Consider the following 25,522-nt stretch of genomic DNA (forward strand, 5'->3'; position numbering starts at 1 on the left):
GTATAACTACATTTAGTATAGCTACCCTTAGTATAGCTACCCTTAGTATAACTACCCTTAGTATAACTACACTTAGTATAACTACATTTAGTATAGCTACCCTAGTATAGCTACCCTTAGTATAACTACCCTTAGTATAACTACACTTATTATAACCACACTTAGTATAACTACCCTTAGTATAACTACACTTAGTATAACTACACTTAGTATAACCACACTTAGTATAACTACACTTAGTATAACTACCCTTAGTATAACTACACTTAGTATAACCACACTTAGTATAACTACATTTAGTATAACTACCCTTAGTATAACTACACTTAGTATAACCACACTTAGTATAAATACACTTAGCATAACTACCCTTAGTATAACTACCCTTAGTATAACTACACTTAGTATAACTACACTTAGTATAACTACACTTATTATAACCACACTTAGTATAACTACCCTTAGTATAACTACACTTAGTATAACTTAACTAAGTAGTTAACTTAGTATAACTACTCTTAGTATAACTACACTTAGTATAACTACACTTAGTATAACCACACTTAGTATAGCTACCCTTAGTATAACTACCCTTAGTATAGCTACCCTTAGTATAACTACCCTTCGTATAACTACACTTAGTATAACTACACTTAGTATAACTACTCTTAGTATAACTACACTTAGTATAGCTACCCTTCGTATAACTACACTTAGTATAACTACCCTTAGTATAACTACACTTAGTATAACTACCCTTAGTATAAATACACTTAGTATAACTACTCTTAGTATAAATACACTTAGTATAACCACACTTAGTATAGCTACCCTTAGTATAGCTACCCTTAGTATAGCTACCCTTAGTATAACTACCCTTAGTATAACTACACTTAGTATAACTACTCTTAGTATAACTACACTTAGTATAACTACACTTAGTATAACCACACTTAGTATAACTACCCTTAGTATAACTACACTTAGTATAACTACACTTAGTATAACCACACTTAGTATAGCTACCCTTAGTATAACTACCCTTAGTATAACTACACTTAGTATAACTACACTTATTATAACCACACTTAGTATAGCTACCCTTAGTATAACTACACTTAGTATAACTACTCTTAGTATAACCACACTTAGTATAACTACACTTAGTATAACCCCACTTAGTATAACTACACTTAGTATAACTACTCTTAGTATAACCACACTTAGTATAACTACACTTAGTATAACCACACTTAGTATAGCTACCCTTAGTATAACTACCCTTAGTATAACTACACTTAGTATAACTACACTTATTATAACCACACTTAGTATAGCTACCCTTAGTATAACTACACTTAGTATAACTACTCTTAGTATAACCACACTTAGTATAACTACACTTAGTATAACCCCACTTAGTATAACTACACTTAGTATAACTACACTTAGTATAACTACACTTATTATAACCACACTTAGTATAACTACCCTTAGTATAACTACACTTAGTATAACTACACTTAGTATAACCACACTTAGTATAACTACACTTAGTATAACTACCCTTAGTATAATTACACTTAGTATAACCACACTTAGTATAACTACATTTAGTATAACTACCCTTAGTATAACTACACTTAGTATAACCACACTTAGTATAAATACACTTAGCATAACTACCCTTAGTATAACTACCCTTAGTATAACTACACTTAGTATAACTACACTTAGTATAACTACACTTATTATAACCACACTTAGTATAACTACCCTTAGTATAACTACACTTAGTATAACTTAACTAAGTAGTTAACTTAGTATAACTACTCTTAGTATAACTACACTTAGTATAACTACACTTAGTATAACCACACTTAGTATAGCTACCCTTAGTATAACTACCCTTAGTATAGCTACCCTTAGTATAACTACCCTTCGTATAACTACACTTAGTATAACTACACTTAGTATAACTACACTTAGTATAACTACTCTTAGTATAACTACACTTAGTATAGCTACCCTTCGTATAACTACACTTAGTATAACTACCCTTAGTATAACTACACTTAGTATAACTACACTTAGTATAACTACCCTTAGTATAACTACACTTAGTATAACTACTCTTAGTATAACTACCCTTAGTATAGCTACCCTTAGTATAACTACCCTTAGTATAACTACACTTAGTATAACTACTCTTAGTATAACTACCCTTAGTATAACTACACTTAGTATAACTACATTTAGTATAGCTACCCTAGTATAGCTACCCTTAGTATAACTACCCTTAGTATAACTACACTTATTATAACCACACTTAGTATAACTACCCTTAGTATAACTACACTTAGTATAACTACACTTAGTATAACCACACTTAGTATAACTACACTTAGTATAACTACCCTTAGTATAACTACACTTAGTATAACCACACTTAGTATAACTACACTTAGTATAACTACCCTTAGTATAACTACACTTAGTATAACCACACTTAGTATAGCTACCCTTCGTATAACTACACTTAGTATAACTACCCTTAGTATAACTACCCTTAGTATAACTACACTTAGTATAACTACCCTTAGTATAGCTACCCTTAGTATAACTACACTTAGTATAACTACATTTAGTATAGCTACCCTTAGTATAGCTACCCTTAGTATAACTACCCTTCGTATAACTACACTTAGTATAACTACACTTAGTATAACTACCCTTAGTATAACTACACTTAGTATAACTACACTTAGTATAACTACACTTAGTATAACTACCCTTAGTATAACTACACTTAGTATAACCACACTTAGTATAACTACATTTAGTATAACTACCCTTAGTATAACTACACTTAGTATAACCACACTTAGTATAACTACATTTAGTATAGCTACCCTTAGTATAGCTACCCTTAGTATAACTACCCTTAGTATAACTACACTTAGTATAACTACATTTAGTATAGCTACCCTAGTATAGCTACCCTTAGTATAACTACCCTTAGTATAACTACACTTATTATAACCACACTTAGTATAACTACCCTTAGTATAACTACACTTAGTATAACTACACTTAGTATAACCACACTTAGTATAACTACACTTAGTATAACTACCCTTAGTATAATTACACTTAGTATAACCACACTTAGTATAACTACCCTTAGTATAACTACACTTAGTATAACCACACTTAGTATAAATACACTTAGCATAACTACCCTTAGTATAACTACCCTTAGTATAACTACACTTAGTATAACTACACTTAGTATAACTACACTTATTATAACCACACTTAGTATAACTACACTTAGTATAACTTAACTAAGTAGTTAACTTAGTATAACTACTCTTAGTATAACTACACTTAGTATAACTACACTTAGTATAACCACACTTAGTATAGCTACCCTTAGTATAACTACCCTTAGTATAGCTACCCTTAGTATAACTACCCTTCGTATAACTACACTTAGTATAACTACACTTAGTATAACTACACTTAGTATAACTACTCTTAGTATAACTACACTTAGTATAGCTACCCTTCGTATAACTACACTTAGTATAACTACCCTTAGTATAACTACACTTAGTATAACTACACTTAGTATAACTACCCTTAGTATAACTACACTTAGTATAACTACTCTTAGTATAACTACACTTAGTATAAATACACTTAGTATAACCACACTTAGTATAGCTACCCTTAGTATAGCTACCCTTAGTATAACTACCCTTAGTATAACTACCCTTAGTATAACTACACTTAGTATAACTACTCTTAGTATAACTACACTTAGTATAACTACACTTAGTATAACCACACTTAGTATAACTACCCTTAGTATAACTACACTTAGTATAACTACACTTAGTATAACCACACTTAGTATAGCTACCCTTAGTATAACTACCCTTAGTATAACTACACTTAGTATAACTACACTTATTATAACCACACTTAGTATAGCTACCCTTAGTATAACTACACTTAGTATAACTACTCTTAGTATAACCACACTTAGTATAACTACACTTAGTATAACCCCACTTAGTATAACTACACTTAGTATAACTACTCTTAGTATAACCACACTTAGTATAACTACACTTAGTATAACCACACTTAGTATAGCTACCCTTAGTATAACTACCCTTAGTATAACTACACTTAGTATAACTACACTTATTATAACCACACTTAGTATAGCTACCCTTAGTATAACTACACTTAGTATAACTACTATTAGTATAACCACACTTAGTATAACTACACTTAGTATAACTACACTTAGTATAACTACTCTTAGTATAACCACACTTAGTATAACTACCCTTAGTATAGCTACCCTTAGTATAACTACACTTAGTATAACTACATTTAGTATAGCTACCCTTAGTATAGCTACCCTTAGTATAACTACCCTTCGTATAACTACACTTAGTATAACTACACTTAGAAAAACTACACTTAGTATAACTACCCTTCGTATAACTACACTTAGTATAACTACACTTAGTATAGCTACCCTTAGTATAACTACCCTTAGTATAGCTACCCTTAGTATAACTACACTTAGTATAACCACACTTAGTATAACCACACTTAGTATAGCTACCCTTAGTATAACTACCCTTAGTATAACCCCACTTAGTATAACTACACTTAGTATAACTACCCTTAGTATAGCTACCCTTAGTATAACTACACTTAGTATAACTACATTTAGTATAGCTACCCTTAGTATAACTACCCTTCGTATAACTACATTTAGTATAACTACACTTAGTATAACTACCCTTAGTATAACTACACTTATTATAACCACACTTAGTATAGCTACCCTTAGTATAACTACCCTTCGTATAACTACACTTAGTATAACTACACTTAGTATAGCTACCCTTAGTATAACTACCCTTAGTATAGCTACCCTTAGTATAACTACACTTAGTATAGCTACCCTTAGTATAGCTACCCTTAGTATAACTACCCTTCGTATAACTACACTTAGTATAACTACACTTAGTATAACTACCCTTAGTATAACTACACTTAGTATAACTACACTTAGTATAGCTACCCTTCGTATAACTACACTTAGTATAGCTACCCTTAGTATAACTACTCTTAGTATAACTACATTTAGTATAACTACCCTTAGTATAACTACATTTAGTATAACTACACTTAGTATAACTACCCTTAGTATAACTACACTTAGTATAACTACACTTAGTATAGCTACCCTTAGTATAACTACATTTAGTATAGCTACCCTTAGTATAGCTACCCTTAGTATAACTACCCTTCGTATAACTACACTTAGTATAACTACACTTAGTATAGCTACCCTTAGTATAACTACATTTAGTATAGCTACCCTTAGTATAGCTACCCTTAGTATAACTACACTTAGAAAAACTACACTTAGTATAACTACCCTTAGTATAACTACCCTTCGTATAACTACACTTAGTATAGCTACCCTTAGTATAACTACACTTAGTGTAACTACACTTAGTATAACTACCCTTAGTATAACTACACGTAGTATAACTACCCTTAGTATAACTACCCATGTTGGATATACTTCACGACGAATTTATTATTTTTTTAAGTTTATTTATTCCTATGTGAATTCAACTCAAAGTTACAAAAACAGCTTGAAGAATCTTTGATAGTCAATACCATTCACTCCAGTTCTTGGACTACTCTTTGACGAGTAGGATCACGTGTAACATTATAACGCTAACCACGGCTTAAAAGGTGAGGATGTTCGGTGATTTGAATTACAAAACCGCCATCCTCAGATGATCGCGAGTCGAGTGTCTTGTTCCCTTAAGTCACTTTATATTCTCATGCACGTTGTTTAGTATTAAAAAATAGTCGATAAATTATTGTAAGATGAATTTTAGAAATTCAGCCACTTTGATCTGTACAAGAGTTCAGCTTCTAAAGAAACACTTTCTTCACAGACTGCATGTACAAACCTTGTCGTTTCACAACGCAGGAACAAACATTATCGTCTTAATATGCATGTACAAATCTTGTCGTTTCACAACGCAGGAACAAACATTATCGTTTTAATATGCATGTACAAACCTTGTCGTTTCACAACGCAGGAACAAACATTATCGTCCTTATATGCATGTACAAACCTTGTCGTTTCACATCGCAGGAACAAACATTATCATCTTAATATGCATGTACAAACCTTGTCGTTTCACAACGCAGGAACAAACATTATCGTCTTAATATGCATGTACAAACCTTGTCGTTTTATTCGAAGACCAAACAAGAAGTATATTAAATATATGTCGCTGCTATTGTTTATTTTTAAGAACAAAACTACACAATGGGCTATTTGTGCTCTGCCCACAGCGAGTATTGAAAACTGATTTATATGTATATATGTTTTACTCTAACAATGAGATTAGATATATAAATCAAAACCAACAGAAGTTAATACCTCAAAACAATGTTAAAACAAAGTGTAACAATGACTTTTATAAGTGGAACAAACATAATCAGAATAACAGCTAATTTTAAATTTTCCGATAAGATCGACAGATAACACTATGTAACACAATAATAACAGTATGTAACACAAGTACATAACACTATGTAACACAAGTACATAACAATATGTAACACAATAATAACACTATGTAACACAAGTACATAACAATATGTAACACAATAATAACACTATGTAACACAAGTACATAACAATATGTAACACAATAATAACACTATGTAACACAAGTACATAACACTATGTAACACAATAATAACACTATGAAACACAAGTACATAACACTATGTAACACAATAATAACACTATGTAACACAAGTACATAACACTATGTAACACAATAATAACACTATGTAACACAAACTTTGTTCCTGGATAGTATGTGTTATTTGTAAAAATATAGAAAATAGCCATTTTTCCCTTCAAACTTTGCTTTTGTGACCTGGATAATGAAATTTAGAAATCAGCCTATTTTCTATGTAAAAACGGACCAATTTGTACATTTTTATTTACATAAGGTCTGAATAAAACAACATATGAATCAAGATTTACATGTATTTATACTAAAGTTAAACAAAAATGTTTAGAAGTGAATAGTTTTTCGAGATTTGTGACTGTAATGTAAATCACTTTCACGTATCAGCCCCCAAATATAGTCTCCCATCATGTTTTCATTATACACTCCCAGGTCACAAAAGCAAAGTTTAAAGAAAAAAGTAGGTCTTTTCTATTTACTTTAGGCGTAAGTAATTGGGAAATAACACTTTCTGTCCAAGAACAATAAAAAGTAAACATTGTGTTACATAGTGTTATAATAAACATTGTGTTACATAGTGTAATCAAATTTCTCTGGACACATTAGAACCTTTTTAATATCAGTGGAAAAAGTGTAGTTAATATATGACCCTACAAAGATATGTTTTACCAACAAACGTGTAGCTGATTCGTATTGGTAACGAATGATCGTTGAAATACATGTACTCTGTATTTCAAGATACATTTTGTTAATGAACCGATAATCGTTTGTTGTTTCTTTTTAGTTAAACACAAAGCTACACACTGGGCTATCTGTACTTTGCCCACCACGGGCATCGAAACCCGGATTCTAGCGTTGTAAGTCCGCAGACATACCGCTGAGCTACTGGGGGCCCCTATAATTATTATCGTGAATACGATGGAAATAAATGATTCAAATTTGGACTATATATCTCACAATAATTCTACTTAATAGCGCTTTGTGTGAATGAAAGTAGCTTTATTCGTCATTGAAATGTAGCCTAAAGTTTATTTATACTCAATATTATATATTAATAACTTGGTTGTTAGCAGTGACATAGAGGCTCACAGAAGGACTCCCGGTTCTCCTTCAACTACAAACTTTTTGCTCATAGCTCCAACTCTTGACCAATTTGAAATCTAATTACAACCACTGCTATTGAGGATTCCCTCTTGTTTTTGTCCAAATTTACTTTAATAAACCACAACACTCATTTTAAAATGAATTATCATAGCATACACTTTTCCTTTTTGGTGTATATTTCTGTTGTGGAATTATGTAGCATCAACCTTTATTTCAACTAATCAGATCTCGAGCTATTATAGCTACAGAAATCACCAGTCTTCATTGGTTTGTTGCTTGCTTGTGTATAACAACGTATTGTGCAAGTTGTTTGAAAGCTTTGACATACCTTTGTCCAGTGAAGAGTCTATTATCTCTAACTAGCTCCCACAATTCTGTTTATTCACGTGAACATCATTTTCATGTTACATTTCTATGTCTGTTTGTATCATGTCTAACTAGCCACCTACAATTCTGTTTATTCATGAGTACGTCATTTTCATGTTCCATTTCTCTGTCTGTTTGTATCATGTCTAACTAGCCACCTACAATTCTGTTTTTTCATGAGTACGTCATTTTCATGTTCCATATCTATGTCTGTTTGTATCATGTCTATCTAGCCACCTACAATTCTGTTAATTCATGTGAACGTCATTTTCATGTTCCATTTCTCTGTCTCTTTGTATCATGTCTATCTAGCCACCTACAATTCTGTTTATTCATGAGTACACCAATTCATTGTATCGTCTCTAAACAAATCTCTCCAGTTTGTCAAACAGCTAGCCATTATATTTTTATGTACTATTGTATTGCAAACACGTCACGTCACATGCGTTCTTTGTGTAATTCGTTCTTGTCTAAAGAACAGTTACACGAGTTTGTCTAATTTGTTGCTTGTGTTACGTATTTAAATAAAGATAATTACAAACTTCTCTGTTCCAGAGGTTCGAGAGTATTACACTAAACTCGATTGTCGTCAGTTCAATGTTTGGAAGGTGATATCTTAGATATAACATCGTGGTATAATTTAATCACAAAGATATTCTTGAGTTTCGTCCTCAGTCCTCGAGGACTGCCTCTTCTGTTCGACCTTACTGGATGTTTTTCATGATCACTGACAGGTAAAAATACTTCGGAAACAGCTAGTTTTATCTGCTTAAATCGTGCAATCGGTTGCTTTGTTTTTTTACCTTGGTACCAACCAGACAGTCATAAAGTCACTACCGAGATCACTTACGACTCGATAAACGTGCCTGTCCAATCAGTGCAAGGCCTACATCTACGTAATGTGAATTGTGGCGGCAAACAAGGTTACGCCTCCTCATTGTTGTGCTGTTCGAAGAAAGTGTCCGCCATTTTCATGATGGAATTATGAGCTAAGTGTTATCTGGTAAAGTTTATGTCATACGGGATAAAAATAAAACATATGAGACTTCAGTTTATTTCTTTCCGCAATTACTGTCTTATTTCCAAAGTGAGATCGCTGAAAGTGTGTGAAAATACATTCTTGGTTTCATGTTAATGCGTGAGTTTCATTCTTTCTATTCATATTGCTCTTGTAGGTTCTATAGATTTGTCTTACCTCTCAATGCGTTCGTTACTCAAAAACGAATCTCACGTGAAACCGTAAGATAAACAATGTGAGTTGTATTGAACACTAATTTTACAACAAAATGGAAGAACAATGAAAAATACACCAGAGAAGAAAATAAACTATAGAAACAAAAACAGATAGAGTAGAGAAGAACAGAAAAACACAAGAGAATACAATAAAGTATATAAAACATTGACGCTTGAGTGCTGATTTCGTTGGCTTAAAACTTGTTTCTTCTTGTTATATCAATAATATTGTGAATAGACAAAGGTGTCTGAAGAATTTATCTATGTATGAACAACAGTTTATCGCTTTTACCACGGGGTTTACCTAGGAACAAACATGACACGTGATTTAGTAAGCTTCAGACACGTGACTGACTAACTTTAAAAACACGTGATTGACTAACCTTGAAACACTTGATAGAATAACCTTAAAACACGTGATAACCTAATTTTAAAACACGTGATAAACTAATTTTGAAACATTTGATAGAATAACCTTGAAACACGTGATAGACTAATCTTAAAACACGTGATAATCTAATTTTGGAGCATGAGATAGAATAATCTTAAATAAACTAATTTTGAGTCACTTGTACTTCCCCCAAATATGATCTGACAGATTATTTTTTTTAATATTTATAAATATTTTATCGTCAAATTTTATCTTTACGTCAAATTTCTTTTTATAATTATTCGTTTTGTTTATAGACAGACAGTTAGATTTATTTAAAAAGACATACACGTATAATACTACGACCCAGCATGGCCAGGTGGTTAAGGCTGTCGTCTCGTAATCAGAGGGTCGCGAGTTCGAATCCCCGTCGCACCAAACATGCTCTCCCTTTCAGTCGTGGGGGCGTTATAATATTACCGTCAATCCCACTATTCGTTGGGTGGTGACGACTAGCTGCCTTCCCTCTAGTCTTACACTACTAAGTTAAGGAAGATTAGCGCAGATAGCCCTCGTGTAGCTTTGCGTGAAAATCATAAAACAAATAAAAAAGTATAATACTTACATCTCACGTGGATGGGTTGTTACAAGTTTTCATAGTAATACATGTATGAAGTATAGATTATAAAAGGTTTTGTTAACATTTAAATAAAATGTTTCTTCACAAAACCGTGCGTTTTAACCGAAAGTATCAGTGTTACAACACTGTAACGTTTGTAATAGTTCATTTTATAAATATTTAATATATATATATTGTAGCATCAGTAATTGGTCTACTTGCTGGGGCGTTCAACCCACAATCTGCAGAATCCACTCAAATATGCTCGTTCTTTCGTGCGAGATGATAACAGCCCACAATTCGTTGGTAACAAGAAACCAAAAACGTCAGTGGCGGGTATAAATAGTCCTCGAGTGCCTTCGCGCGAAATTCACCAAACCAGATTATCAGTACTTGTTTTACTTTTCCGAGTAAATAAATTATGTTTCTTTAAATGACTGGAGTACATTTTTTATTTTGAGCGTTAACTCATTAAAGGCTATCAAAGAGACGAAATCACGACTATGTCACTATAGAAGACAAACCCTTTCTGCTACCACCGCACATCAGCTGAAAAACACAAACTTGTATAAACTACAAGCAGACTTACAACTTTCACAATACTCCCACCTGTACAACACCTGATAACCATCTGTAAATATGCAATACCTTTTTTTCGTTCGCTCTACCTCTACAGCTAGCTGAAAACTAAACAAAATTTTTCATTCTGGCTTCTTCTGTGCAGTTTCTTTGTATTTTGCCGCTCATCACCAATACGCAAGAGAGACTTGAAAACACGAAACTCACTTTTCAGAAGATAAACATTTGGAAACGATAGAAAGTGTAACAAAGAAAACTTAACTATAATCTTTCGACAATATCATGTCGTCATTACATTCGCAAGACAATATGCCCACGAGACGAAAACATTATTAGAAGGAAGATAACACAAAGGTTTTATTAACTAAAACCAGTGATATCTCAGAGTATCATATAATACAAATTGTGTGTTTGTTCTTGTGATTCTCGTGTTCTTACCAATCGAATTACACAATTAGGCCTAGATGTAGGCTTTTTCAGTAGCCGAAATGTACATCTTTAATATAGGCGTGCTTCTAAGGTTTTCGATCTAAGCGATAGTTCGTAAGTATCAGTCAGTAGGCCTAAGTATACATGTGAGTGTCGTGGCAACAAGTTTACTCTGTGACTGCATGTTTATATCTTTCAGTTCAGGTAATCAGAGATTACCAATTTGCAAATTGAACAGTCCACATAAGTGGTTGCAAAAGTCGGATGTAAAAAATCTACGCCCCTATTTGTATCTGTTCGCATTTATAAGGTTAAGCGTCTATTAAAGTTTCAGTTTTAAAAGTTATGGCTCCTGTTCATATTCCACAAGATTTTATATGTGTTAACACTTCACATGGTTTGAAATATGTTCATAATTCACAACGTTTGACACTGTTTGTGTTTCACAAGATATCTCTTTGTTTTGTTTCTCAATTTCAGGCAAAGCAACATGAGGGCTATCTGTGCTAGCAGTCCCTAGTTTAGCAGTGTAAGACTAGAGGGAAGGCAGCTGGTCATCATCACCTACCGCCAACTCTGGAGCTACTCTTTTACCATTGACCGTCATATTATAACACCCCTACGGCTGAAAGGGCGAGAATGTTTGGTGCGACGGGGATTCGAACCTCGGATTACCACCTTATCATTACAATATTTTTCATAATTCACAAGGCTTAGCAGCTGTATTATCAGCTTGAATTAATACTTTACTTAACATTTGATTTCATTTCATTAAATGAAATGGCAATTTCATTTAAATACAAAATTATTAGCCTAATATTAATAACCTTTCAAGTTGCTCTGGGGCCTATTAGGCCCCACTTTTCGTAGGAGTGTTAAAATAAACTACCGAACAACATTTTCACTTCCTGTTTCTCATCACTATGTAGGTTTAGCAGCTGTGTTATTAATAGTATCTGTCTACATAGGTTTGTAGCAACACGATTTCAAGTAATTAGTGAAGTTTTAATATGTCAAATCAACAAAACGTTTTAACTCTGAAGTTTCAAATTACAGAAAGATATTAAAAATGTATTATTTGTTTTAAATCTGTCAAAGTTAAACATTTGAACTGCAAATAAGTCTCAAACAACCCAGATAAGCATCTTCAGTCTCATAAGATTTACAGAAATAGTTTAATACCTGAACACCCGAAAAACACATCTTAACATCAAACAAGATACGATTATATGAATTAGGTGAAGATTACATTAACATATAAACAACCCACTTGATATGTTATTGTATAACACTGTTTAATATTACGTAATTGTACTTTGATACAAACGTGTACTTTATATTACATAATTGTACTTTGATACAAACGTGTACTTTATATTACATAATTGTACTTTGATACAAACGTGTACTTTATATTACATAATTGTAGTTTGATACAAACGTGTACTTTATATTACATAATTGTACTTTGATACAAACGTAATTGTACTTTCATACAAACGTGTACTTTATATTACATAATTGTACTTTGATACAAACGTGTACTTTATATTACATAATTGTACTTTCATACAAACGTGTACTTGATATTACATAATTGTACTTTGATACAAACGTGTACTTTATATTACATAATTGTACTTTGATACAAACGTGTACTTTATGTTACATAATTGTACTTTGATACTAACGTGTACTTTATATTACATAATTGTACTTTGATACAAACGTGTACTTTATATTACATAATTGTACTTTGATACTAACGTGTACTTTATATTACATAATTATACTTTGATACTAACGTGTACTTTATATTACATAATTGTACCTTGATACTAACGTGTACTTTATATTACATAATTGTACTTTGATACTAACGTGTACTTGATATTACATAATTGTACTTTCATACAAACGTGTACTTGATATTACATAATTGTACTTTGATACAAACGTGTACTTTATATTACATAATTGTACTTTGATACTAACGTGTACTTTATATTACATAATTGTACTTTGATACTAATGTGTACTTTATATTACATAATTGTACTTTGATACAAACGTGTACTTTCATATAAATTGTATTTTCATACTAAACAAACGTGTATTTATTTATCTGGTTCAATTTTATCATTGCATTTATCAGTAAGTCAAAGTACATAATATACATTAATACATTATGTAGATATACAGTTTGTGGTGCTGTTCTAACATTTAACCTGAAACTAGTAAGTCAAAGTACATAATATACATTAATACATATTGTACATATACAGTTTGCGGTACTGTTCTAACATTTAACCTGAAACTAGTAAGTCAAAGTACATAATATACATTAATACATATTGTACATATATAGTTTGTGGTACTGTTCTAACATTTAACATGAAACTAGTAAGTCAAAGTACATAATATACATTAATACATAATGTAGATATACAGTTTGTGGTACTGTTCTAACATTTAACCTGAAACTAGTAAGTCAAAGTACATAACATACATTAATACATTATGTAGATATACAGTTTGTGGTACTGTTCTAACATTTAACCTGAAACTAGTAAGTCAAAGTACATAATATACATTAATACATTATGTAGATATACAGTTTGTGGTACTGTTCTAACATTTAACCTGAAACTAGTAAGTCAAAGTACATAATATACATTAATACATATTGTACATATACAGTTTGTGGTACTGTTCTAACATTTAACCTGAAACTAGTAAGTCAAAGTACATAATATACATTAATACATATTGTACATATACAGTTTGTGGTACTGTTCTAACATTTAACCTGAAACTAGTAAGTCAAAGTACATAATATACATTAATACATTATGTGCATATACAGTTTGTGGTACTGTTCTAACATTTAACCTGAAACTAGTAAGTCAAAGTACGTAATATACATTAATACATATTGTACATATACAGTTTGTGGTACTGTTCTAAAATTTAACCTGAAACTAGTAAGTCAAAGTACATAATATACATTAATACATATTGTACATATACAGTTTGTGGTACTGTTCTAACATTTAACCTGAAACTAGTAAGTCAAAGTACATAATATATATTAATACATATTGTACATATACAGTTTGTGGTACTGTTCTAACATTTAACCTGAAACTAGTAAGTCAAAGTACATAATATACATTAATACATATTGTACATATACAGTTTGTGGTACTGTTCTAACATTTAACCTGAAACTAGTAAGTCAAAGTACATAATATACATTAATACATATTGTACATATACAGTTTGTGGTACTGTTCTAACATTTAACCTGAAACTAGTAAGTCAAAGTACATAATATACATTAATACATATTGTACATATACAGTTTGTGGTACTGTTCTAACATTTAACCTGAAACTAGTAAGTCAAAGTACATAATATACATTAATACATATTGTACATATACAGTTTGTGGTACTGTTCTAACATTTAACCTGAAACTAGTAAGTCAAAGTACATAATATACATTAATACATATTGTACATATACAGTTTGTGGTACTGTTCTAACATTTAACCTGAAACTAGTAAGTCAAAGTACATAATATACATTAATACATATTGTACATATACAGTTTGTGGTACTGTTCTAACATTTAACCTGAAACTAGTAAGTCAAAGTACATAATATACATTAATACATAATGTAGATATACAGTTTGCAGTACTGTTCTAACATTTAACGTGAAACTAGTAAGTCAAAGTACATAATATACATTAATACATAATGTAGATATACAGTTTTCGGTGCTGTTCTAACATTTAACCTGAAACTAGTAAGTCAAAGTACATAATATACATTAATACATAATGTAGATATACAGTTTGTGGTGCTGTTTTAACATTTAACCTGAAACTAGTAAGAAATGTCTGTGTTTATAGCATGTCAAGTATGCTTATATTTGTTAACAAATCATTTCTTCAAACTTCACCAAATATTTTATGTCGTCTGCCATATCTTTCACTAGTCTACTATAAACAAGAATATGGTTTACTTATGAAAATAAGTGTTTGAACTACATAAAAATCTGATTTAAATTATATATCTTGATTGAACTAAGAAAGTGAGCTGGAACTGACTCCACAACAGTTTAATAACAAGATATGAGACATTTTACTGTCATAACATACATCGTTTTGATTAAAAACAACAAACAGTTTATGTATGTTATAATAAGTGTTGTTACGACTTAGAGTTTTTTTAATATTAATTTCTTACTTACATTCACAGAATAATTCATTTTGTTTGTTTTTAACTCACAGAACAACGTAAAGCTACAATTTGAAACATGATTCATCAACCTCTGAGGGTACGTACAAATTCAGAGCTCTCATACTTTAAAACATAAAGGGTAATATTTTAAATGAAAATAACACAACTTGATGCTGTAAAGCATCACTTTAAATAACGTAAGTCAGTGTGGTTCAAGAATTCGAACATTGTTATTTTTGTTAAATAGTTCCATGTACCATAAGTAATGTAGCTCCATAATCCGAACAGAGAGAGTGTTCTACAAAACTTTGTTGAATATTATTCCTGATGTCCGTCTGTGCCTTCAATGTTGTATTTAAACTTTTCATACAGTCTGTACCACCTTCAGTCTTCTTCACTACTCAAACCTGCGACTTCCTCTTCCTGTCCACCCAGTGCACGCCACAAAGCCACTGTAACCTGTAAAACAAGTAACGTCAGTAGAGACCACACAGCTCACAGTAATAACAAACCCTACTGGAATATACTGACAGAATTATTACTTACGTAAGCAGTGAGTGATTACGGTAGAAGTGATACTAAAGAAAGACACCAGACAATAGAATCGTGTTGAGATGGTAATAACGTTACACAATAATCTACTTACATCTGGATGTGGTGGACAGTAGAAACATGTTGAGATAGTAATAACGTTACAAGATAATCTACCTACATCTGGATGTGGTGGACAGTAGAATCATGTTGAGATGGTAATAACGTTACAAGATAATCTACCTACATCTGGATGTGGTGGACAGTAGAATCATGTTGAGATGGTAATAACGTTACAAGATAATCTACCTACATCTGGATGTGGTGGACAATAGAATCATGTTGAGATGGTAATAACGTAACAAGATAATATACCTACATCTGGATGTGGTGGACAATAGAATCATGTTGAGATGGTAATAACGTTACATTACTAGTTACACTGCACTAATGTTACATTACTAGTTACACTGTACTATTGTTACATTACTAGTTACACTGTACTATTGTTACATTACTAGTTATACTGTACTATTGTTACATTACTAGTTACACTGTACTAATGTTACATTACTAGTTACACTGTACTAATGTTACATTACTAGTTACACTGTACTAATGTTACATTACTAGTTACACTGTACTAATGTTACATTACTAGTTATACTGTACTATTGTTACATTACTAGTTACACTGTACTAATGTTACATTACTAGTTACACTGTACTAATGTTACATTACAAGTTACACTGTACTAGTTACACTGTACTAATGTTACATTACTAGTTACACTGTACTAATGTTACATTACAAGTTACACTGTACTAGTTACACTGTACTAATGTTAGATTACTAGTTACACTGTACTAATGTTACATTACAAGTTACACTGTACTAGTTACACTGTACTAATGTTAGATTACTAGTTACACTGTACTAATGTTACATTACAAGTTACACTGTACTAGTTACACTGTACTAATGTTACATTACTAGTTACACTGTACTAATGTTAGATTACTAGTTACACTGTACTAATGTTACATTACTAGTTACACTGTACTAATGTTACATTACTAGTTACACTGTACTAATGTTACATTACAAGTTACACTGTACAAATGTTACATTACAAGTTACACTGTACTAGTTACACTGTACTAATGTTACATTACAAGTTACACTGTACTAGTTACACTGTACTAATGTTACATTACTAGTTACACTGTACTAATGTTACATTACAAGTTACACTGTACTAGTTACACTGTACTAATGTTACATTACTAGTTACACTGTACTAATGTTACATTACAAGTTACACTGCACTAGTTACACTGTACTAATGTTACATTACTAGTTACACTGTACTAATGTTACATTACAAGTTACACTGTACTAATGTTAGATTACTAGTTACACTGTACTAATGTTACATTACAAGTTACACTGTACTAGTTACACTGTACTAATGTTAGATTACTAGTTACACTGTACTAATGTTACATTACTGTAACAAAATACTAATGTTACATTACTAGTTACACTGTACTAATGTTAAATTACTAGTTACACTGTACTAATGTTACATTACTAGTTACACTATACTAATGTTACATTACTAGTTACACTGTACTAGTTACATTACTAGTTACACTGTACTAATGTTACATTACTAGTTATACTGTACTATTGTTACATTACTAGTTACACTGTACTAATGTTACATTACTAGTTACACTGTAGTAATGTTACATTACTAGTTACACTGTACTAATGTTACATTACTAGTTACACTGTACTAATGTTACATTACTAGTTATACTGTACTATTGTTACATTACTAGTTACACTGTACTAATGTTACATTACTAGTTACACTGTACTAATGTTACATTACTAGTTACACTGTACTAATGTTACATTACAAGTTACACTGTACAAATGTTACATTACAAGTTACACTGTACTAGTTACACTGTACTAATGTTACATTACAAGTTACACTGTACTAGTTACACTGTACTAATGTTACATTACTAGTTACACTGTACTAATGTTACATTACAAGTTACACTGTACTGGTTACACTGTACTAATGTTACATTACTGGTTACACTGTACTAATGTTACATTACAGGTTACACTGCACTAGTTACACTGTACTAATGTTACATTACTAGTTACACTGTACTAATGTTACATTACAAGTTACACTGTACTAATGTTAGATTACTAGTTACACTGTACTAATGTTACATTACAAGTTACACTGTACTAGTTACACTGTACTAATGTTAGATTACTAGTTACACTGTACTAATGTTACATTACAAGTTACACTGTACTAGTTACACTGTACTAATGTTACATTACTAGTTACACTGTACTAATGTTAGATTACTAGTTACACTGTACTAATGTTACATTACTAGTTACACTGTACTAATGTTACATTACTAGTTACACTGTACTAATGTTACATTACAAGTTACACTGTACAAATGTTACATTACAAGTTACACTGTACTAGTTACACTGTACTAATGTTACATTACAAGTTACACTGTACTAGTTACACTGTACTAATGTTACATTACTAGTTACACTGTACTAATGTTACATTACAAGTTACACTGTACTAGTTACACTGTACTAATGTTACATTACTAGTTACACTGTACTAATGTTACATTACAAGTTACACTGCACTAGTTACACTGTACTAATGTTACATTACTAGTTACACTGTACTAATGTTACATTACAAGTTACACTGTACTAATGTTAGATTACTAGTTACACTGTACTAATGTTACATTACAAGTTACACTGTACTAGTTACACTGTACTAATGTTAGATTACAAGTTACACTGTACTAGTTACACTGTACTAATGTTACATTACTAGTTACACTGTACTAATGTTACATTACTAGTTACACTGTACTAATGTTACATTACTAGTTACACTGTACTAATGTTACATTACTAGTTACACTGTACTAATGTTACAGAACTAGTTACACTGTACTAATGTTACATTACTTATTACACTGTACTTACTTTTTCAGCATATTTTCTTCGTTCTGCTCCACAAAGTGTTTCCGCTTTCTCTACATCATGAAAAAGAAATTTTAATGAAGTAAAGTATGAACATGGTGATAAGTGGTTTAGTCAATAATGTTACTACTTTTAACATTTTGAATTACATCTTCAATTTTTAAGCTCTAAGTTACATCTCCACTTTCTGTGTTTCAAGTTACATCTCCACTTTCTGTGATTCATGTTACATCTCCACTTTCTGTGTTTCAAGTTACATCTCCACTTTCTGTGATTCATGTTACATCTCCACTTTCTGTGTTTCAAGTTACATCTCCACTTTGTGTGTTTCAAGTTACATCTCCACTTTGTGTGTTTCAAGTTACATCTCCACTTTGTGTGTTTCAAGTTACATCTCCACTTTCTCTGATTCATGTTGCATCTCCACTTTGTGTTTCAAGTTACATCTCCACTTTCTGTGTTTCAAGATACATCTCCACTTTCAGTGTTTCAAGTTACATCTACACTTTGTGTGTTTCAAGTTACATTTCCACTTTCTGTGTTTCAAGTTACATCTACACTTTGTGTGTTTCAAGTTACATCTCCACTTTCTGTGTTTCAAGTTACATCTCCACTTTCTGTGATTCATGTTACATCTCCACTTTCTGTGTTTCAAGTTACATCTCCACTTTGTGTGTTTCAAGTTACATCTCCACTTTGTGTGTTTCAAGTTACATCTCCACTTTCTGTGATTCATGTTACATCTCCACTTTCTGTGTTTCAAGTTACATCTCCACTTTGTGTGTTTCAAGTTACATCTCCACTTTCTGTGATTCATGTTACATCTCCACTTTGTGTTTCAAGTTACATCTCCACTTTCTGTGTTTCAAGTTACATCTCCACATTCTGTGTTTCAAGTTACATCTCCACTTTGTGTGTTTCAAGTTACATCTCCACTTTCTGTGATTCATGTTACATCTCCACTTTCTGTGTTTCAAGTTACATCTCCACTTTGTGTGTTTCAAGTTACATCTCCACTTTCAGTGTTTCAAGTTACATCTACACTTTCTGTGTTTCAAGTCACATCTCCACTTTCTGTGTTTCAAGTTACATCTCCACTTTCTGTGATTCATGTTACATCTCCACTTTCTGTGTTTCAAGTCACATCTACACTTTCTGTGTTTCAAGTTACATCTACACTTTCTGTGTTTCAAGTCACATCTCCACTTTCTGTGTTTCAAGTTACATCTGCAGTTTCTCTGTTTCAAGTTACATCTCCACTTTCTGTGTTTCAAGTTACATCTCCACTTTCTGTGATTCATGTTACATCTCCACTTTCTGTGTTTCAAGTTACATCTCCACTTTCTGTGTTTCAAGTTACATCTACACTTTGTGTGTTTCAAGTCACATCTCCACTTTCTGTGTTTCAAGTTACATCTCCACTTTCTGTGATTCATGTTACATCTACACTTTGTGTGTTTCAAGTTACATCTCCACTTTCTGTGTTTCAAGTTACATCTCCACTTTCTGTGTTTCAAGTTACATCTCCACTTTGTGTGTTTCAAGTTACATCTACACTTTGTGTGTTTCAAGTTACATCTACACTTTGTGTGTTTCAAGTTACATTTCCACTTTCTGTGTTTCAAGTTACATCTCCACTTTCTGTGTTTCAAGTTACATCTGCAGTTTCTGTGTTTCAAGTTACATCTGCAGTTTCTCTGTTTCAAGTTACATCTCCACTTTGTGTGTTTCAAGTTACATCTCCACTTTGTGTGTTTCAAGTTACATCTCCACTTTGTGTGTTTCAAGTTACATCTCCACTTTCTGTGATTCATGTTACATCTCCACTTTCTGTGTTTCAAGTTACATCTCCACTTTGTGTGTTTCAAGTTACATCTACACTTTGTGTGTTTCAAGTTACATCTCCACTTTCTGTGTTTCAAGTTACATCTCCACTTTCTGTGTTTCAAGTTACATCTGCAGTTTCTGTGTTTCAAGTTACATCTGCAGTTTCTCTGTTTCAAGTTACATCTCCACTTTGTGTGTTTCAAGTTACATCTCCACTTTGTGTGTTTCAAGTTACATCTCCACTTTCTGTGATTCATGTTACGTCTCCACTTTCTGTGATTCATGTTACATCTCCACTTTCTGTGTTTCAAGTTACATCTCCACTTTGTGTGTTTCAAGTTACATCTCCACTTTGTGTGTTTCAAGTTACATCTCCACTTTCTGTGATTCATGTTACATCTCCACTTTCTGTGATTCATGTTACATCTCCACTTTCTGTGTTTCAAGTTACATCTCCACTTTCAGTGTTTCAAGTTACATCTACACTTTCTGTGTTTCAAGTCACATCTCCAATTTCTGTGTTTCAAGTTACATCTCCAATTTCTGTGTTTCAAGTTACATCTGCAGTTTCTCTGTTTCAAGTTACATCTGCAGTTTCTCTGTTTCAAGTTACATCTCCACTTTCTGTGTTTCAAGTTACATCTCCACTTTCTGTGATTCATGTTACATCTCCACTTTCTGTGTTTCAAGTTACATCTCCACTTTCTGTGTTTCAAGTTACATCTCCACTTTGTGTGTTTCAAGTTACATCTCCACTTTGTGTGTTTCAAGTTACATCTCCACTTTCTGTGATTCATGTTACATCTCCACTTTATGTGATTCATGTTACATCTCCACTTTCTGTGATTCATGTTACATCTCCACTTTCTGTGTTTCAAGTTACATCTCCACTTTGTGTGTTTCAAGTTACATCTCCACTATGTGTGTTTCAAGTTACATCTCCACTTTGTGTGTTTCAAGTTACATCTCCACTTTCTGTAATTCATGTTACATCTCCACATTCTGTGTTTCAAGTTACATCTCCACTTTCTGTGTTTCAAGATACATCTCCACTTTCAGTGTTTCAAGTTACATCTACACTTTGTGTGTTTCAAGTTACATCTCCACTTTCTGTGTTTCAAGTTACATCTCCACTTTCTGTGTTTCAAGTTACATCTCCACTTTCTGTGTTTCAAGTTACATCTCCACTTTCTGTGTTTCAAGTTACATCTCCACTTTCTGTGTTTCAAGTTACATCTCCACTTTCTGTGATTCATGTTACATCTCCACTTTCTGTGTTTTAAGTTACATCTCCACTTTCTGTGTTTCAAGTTACATCTACACTTTCTGTGTTTCAAGATACATCTCCACTTTCTGTGTTTCAAGTTACATCTCCACTTTCTGTGTTTCAAGTTACATCTCCACTTTCTGTGTTTCAAGTTACATCTCCACTTTCTGTGTTTCAAGTTACATCTCCACTTTCTGTGTTTCAAGTTACATCTCCACTTTCTGTGTTTCAAGTTACATCTCCACTTTCTGTGTTTCAAGTTACATCTCCAATTTCTGTGTTTCAAGTTACATCTGCAGTTTCTCTGTTTCAAGTTACATCTCCACTTTCAGTGTTTCAAGTTACATCTCCACTTTCTGTGATTCATGTTACATCTCCACTTTCTGTGATTCATGTTACATCTCCACTTTCTGTGTTTCAAGTTACATCTCCACTTTCAGTGTTTCAAGTTACATCTACACTTTCTGTGTTTCAAGTCACATCTCCACTTTCTGTGTTTCAAGTTACATCTCCACATTCTGTGTTTCAAGTCACATCTCCAATTTCTGTGTTTCAAGTTACATCTCCAATTTCTGTGTTTCAAGTTACATCTGCAGTTTCTCTGTTTCAAGTTACATCTGCAGTTTCTCTGTTTCAAGTTACATCTCCACTTTCTGTGTTTCAAGTTACATCTCCACTTTCTGTGATTCATGTTACATCTCCACTTTCTGTGTTTCAAGTTACATCTCCACTTTCTGTGTTTCAAGTTACATCTCCACTTTGTGTGTTTCAAGTTACATCTCCACTTTGTGTGTTTCAAGTTACATCTCCACTTTCTGTGATTCATGTTACATCTCCACTTTCTGTGATTCATGTTACATCTCCACTTTCTGTGTTTCAAGTTACATCTCCACTTTGTGTGTTTCAAGTTACATCTCCACTATGTGTGTTTCAAGTTACATCTCCACTTTGTGTGTTTCAAGTTACATCTCCACTTTGTGTGTTTCAAGTTACATCTCCACTTTCTGTGTTTCAAGTTACATCTCCACTTTCTGTGTTTCAAGTTACATCTCCACTTTCTGTGTTTCAAGTTACATCTCCACTTTCTGTGATTCATGTTACATCTCCACTTTCTGTGTTTTAAGTTACATCTCCACTTTCTGTGTTTCAAGATACATCTCCACTTTCTGTGTTTCAAGTTACATCTCCACTTTCTGTGTTTCAAGTTACATCTCCACTTTCTGTGTTTCAAGTTACATCTCCACTTTCTGTGTTTCAAGTTACATCTCCACTTTCTGTGTTTCAAGTTACATCTCCACTTTCTGTGTTTCAAGTTACATCTCCACTTTCTGTGTTTCAAGTTACATCTCCACTTTCTGTGTTTCAAGTTACATCTCCAATTTCTGTGTTTCAAGTTACATCTGCAGTTTCTCTGTTTCAAGTTACATCTCCACTTTCAGTGTTTCAAGTTACATCTCCACTTTCTGTGTTTCAAGTTACATCTCCACTTTCTGTGTTTCAAGTTACATATTGGTATTTATATCCAGTCTTAACCATGTCATATTAATGTTTGATTGATAGTAAGGTTTGTCACTTGTAACTTGAAATACAAATTTTCAACGTGACTAAACAATTTGGATTTGTAGTTAGTACAACCAATTAAACATTAAGTTTGTACAGTAGTGTTGACACACTAGTAACAATATATTTTACAGAAAGCTGTAACCAATGTAGAAACACAAACAAACTTGAATTATATCAACGTATCTGTTATCTGTTACTATACACCGTTATGTGAATGTGTGAAGTGTTTTCATGAATATTTTACTGTGGCATGATGGGAAATTGTACAAATATATACTCATTTGTATAAATATTCTACAGTGTAGCAATATGTAAAATGTTTATATTAATGTTGTACAGTGTTACAATATGTAAAATGTTTATATTAATACTGTACAGTGTAACAATGTGTAAAATGTTTATATTAATACTGTACAGTGTAACAATGTGTAAAATGTTTATATTAATACTGTACAGTGTAACAATGTGTAAAATGTTTATATTAATACCATACAGTGTAACAATATGTAAAATGTTTATATTAATACTGTACAGTGTAACAATACTTAAAATGTTTATATTAATACTGTACAGTGTAACAATGTGTAAAATGTTTATATTAATACTGTACAATGTAACAATGTGTAAAATGTTTATATTAATACTGTACAGTGTAACAATGTGTAAAATGTTTATATTAATACTATACAGTGTAGCAATATGTAAAATGTTTATATTAATACTGTACAGTGTAACACTGTGTAAAATGTTTATATTAATACTGTACAGTGTAACAATGTGTAAAATGTTTATATTAATGTTGTACAGTGTAACAATATGTAAAATGTTTATATTAATACTGTACAGTGTAACAATGTGTAAAATGTTTATATTAATACTGTACAGTGTAACAACGTGTAAAATGTTTATATTAATACTGTACAGTGTAACAATGTGTAAAATGTTTATATTAATACTGTACAGTGTAACAATATGTAAAATGTTTATATTAATGTTGTACAGTGTAACAATATGTAAAATGTTTATATTAATACCCTACAGTGTAACAATATGTAAAATGTTTATATTAATACTGTACAGTGTAACAATGTGTAAAATGTTTATATTAATACTGTACAGTGTAACAATGTGTAAAATGTTTATATTAATACCGTACAGTGTAACAACGTGTAAAATGTTTATATTAATCGTTTGTACAGTGTAACAATGTGTAAAATGTTTATATTAATGTTGTACAGTGTAACAATGTGTAAAATGTTTATATTAATACTGTACAGTGTAACAATGTGTAAAATGTTTATATTAATACTGTACAGTGTAACAATACGTAAAATGTTTATATAAAAAATTTTGGAAAGTGTAACAATATGTAAATTTTTTTTTTTAATACTATACAGTGTAACAATGTATAAAATGTTTATATTAATACCGTACAGTGTAACAATATGTAAAATGTTTATATTAATACTGTACAGTGTAACAATACTTAAAATGT

The 25,522-nt window shown here is 31.7% G+C and overlaps 1 protein-coding gene across 1 annotated transcript in view; it reads right to left on the minus strand.

Moving 5' to 3' along the window:
• Positions 1-15,641: 15,641 nt before the first annotated feature.
• Positions 15,642-25,522, minus strand: part of LOC143242331 (uncharacterized) — a 40,387-nt gene continuing 30,506 nt past the window's right edge. The window contains exons 5-6 of the mRNA XM_076485690.1: positions 19,374-19,423; positions 15,642-16,234 (exon numbers count right to left, since the gene is read on the minus strand). Coding sequence (XP_076341805.1) covers positions 16,160-16,234; positions 19,374-19,423 — 125 coding nt within the window. The 3' untranslated portion in view covers positions 15,642-16,159. The remainder of the gene's footprint in view (positions 16,235-19,373; positions 19,424-25,522) is intronic.

Source organism: Tachypleus tridentatus, unplaced genomic scaffold (assembly GCF_004210375.1).
Source record: "Tachypleus tridentatus isolate NWPU-2018 unplaced genomic scaffold, ASM421037v1 Hic_cluster_2, whole genome shotgun sequence".
Taxonomy (NCBI): domain Eukaryota; kingdom Metazoa; phylum Arthropoda; class Merostomata; order Xiphosura; family Limulidae; genus Tachypleus; species Tachypleus tridentatus.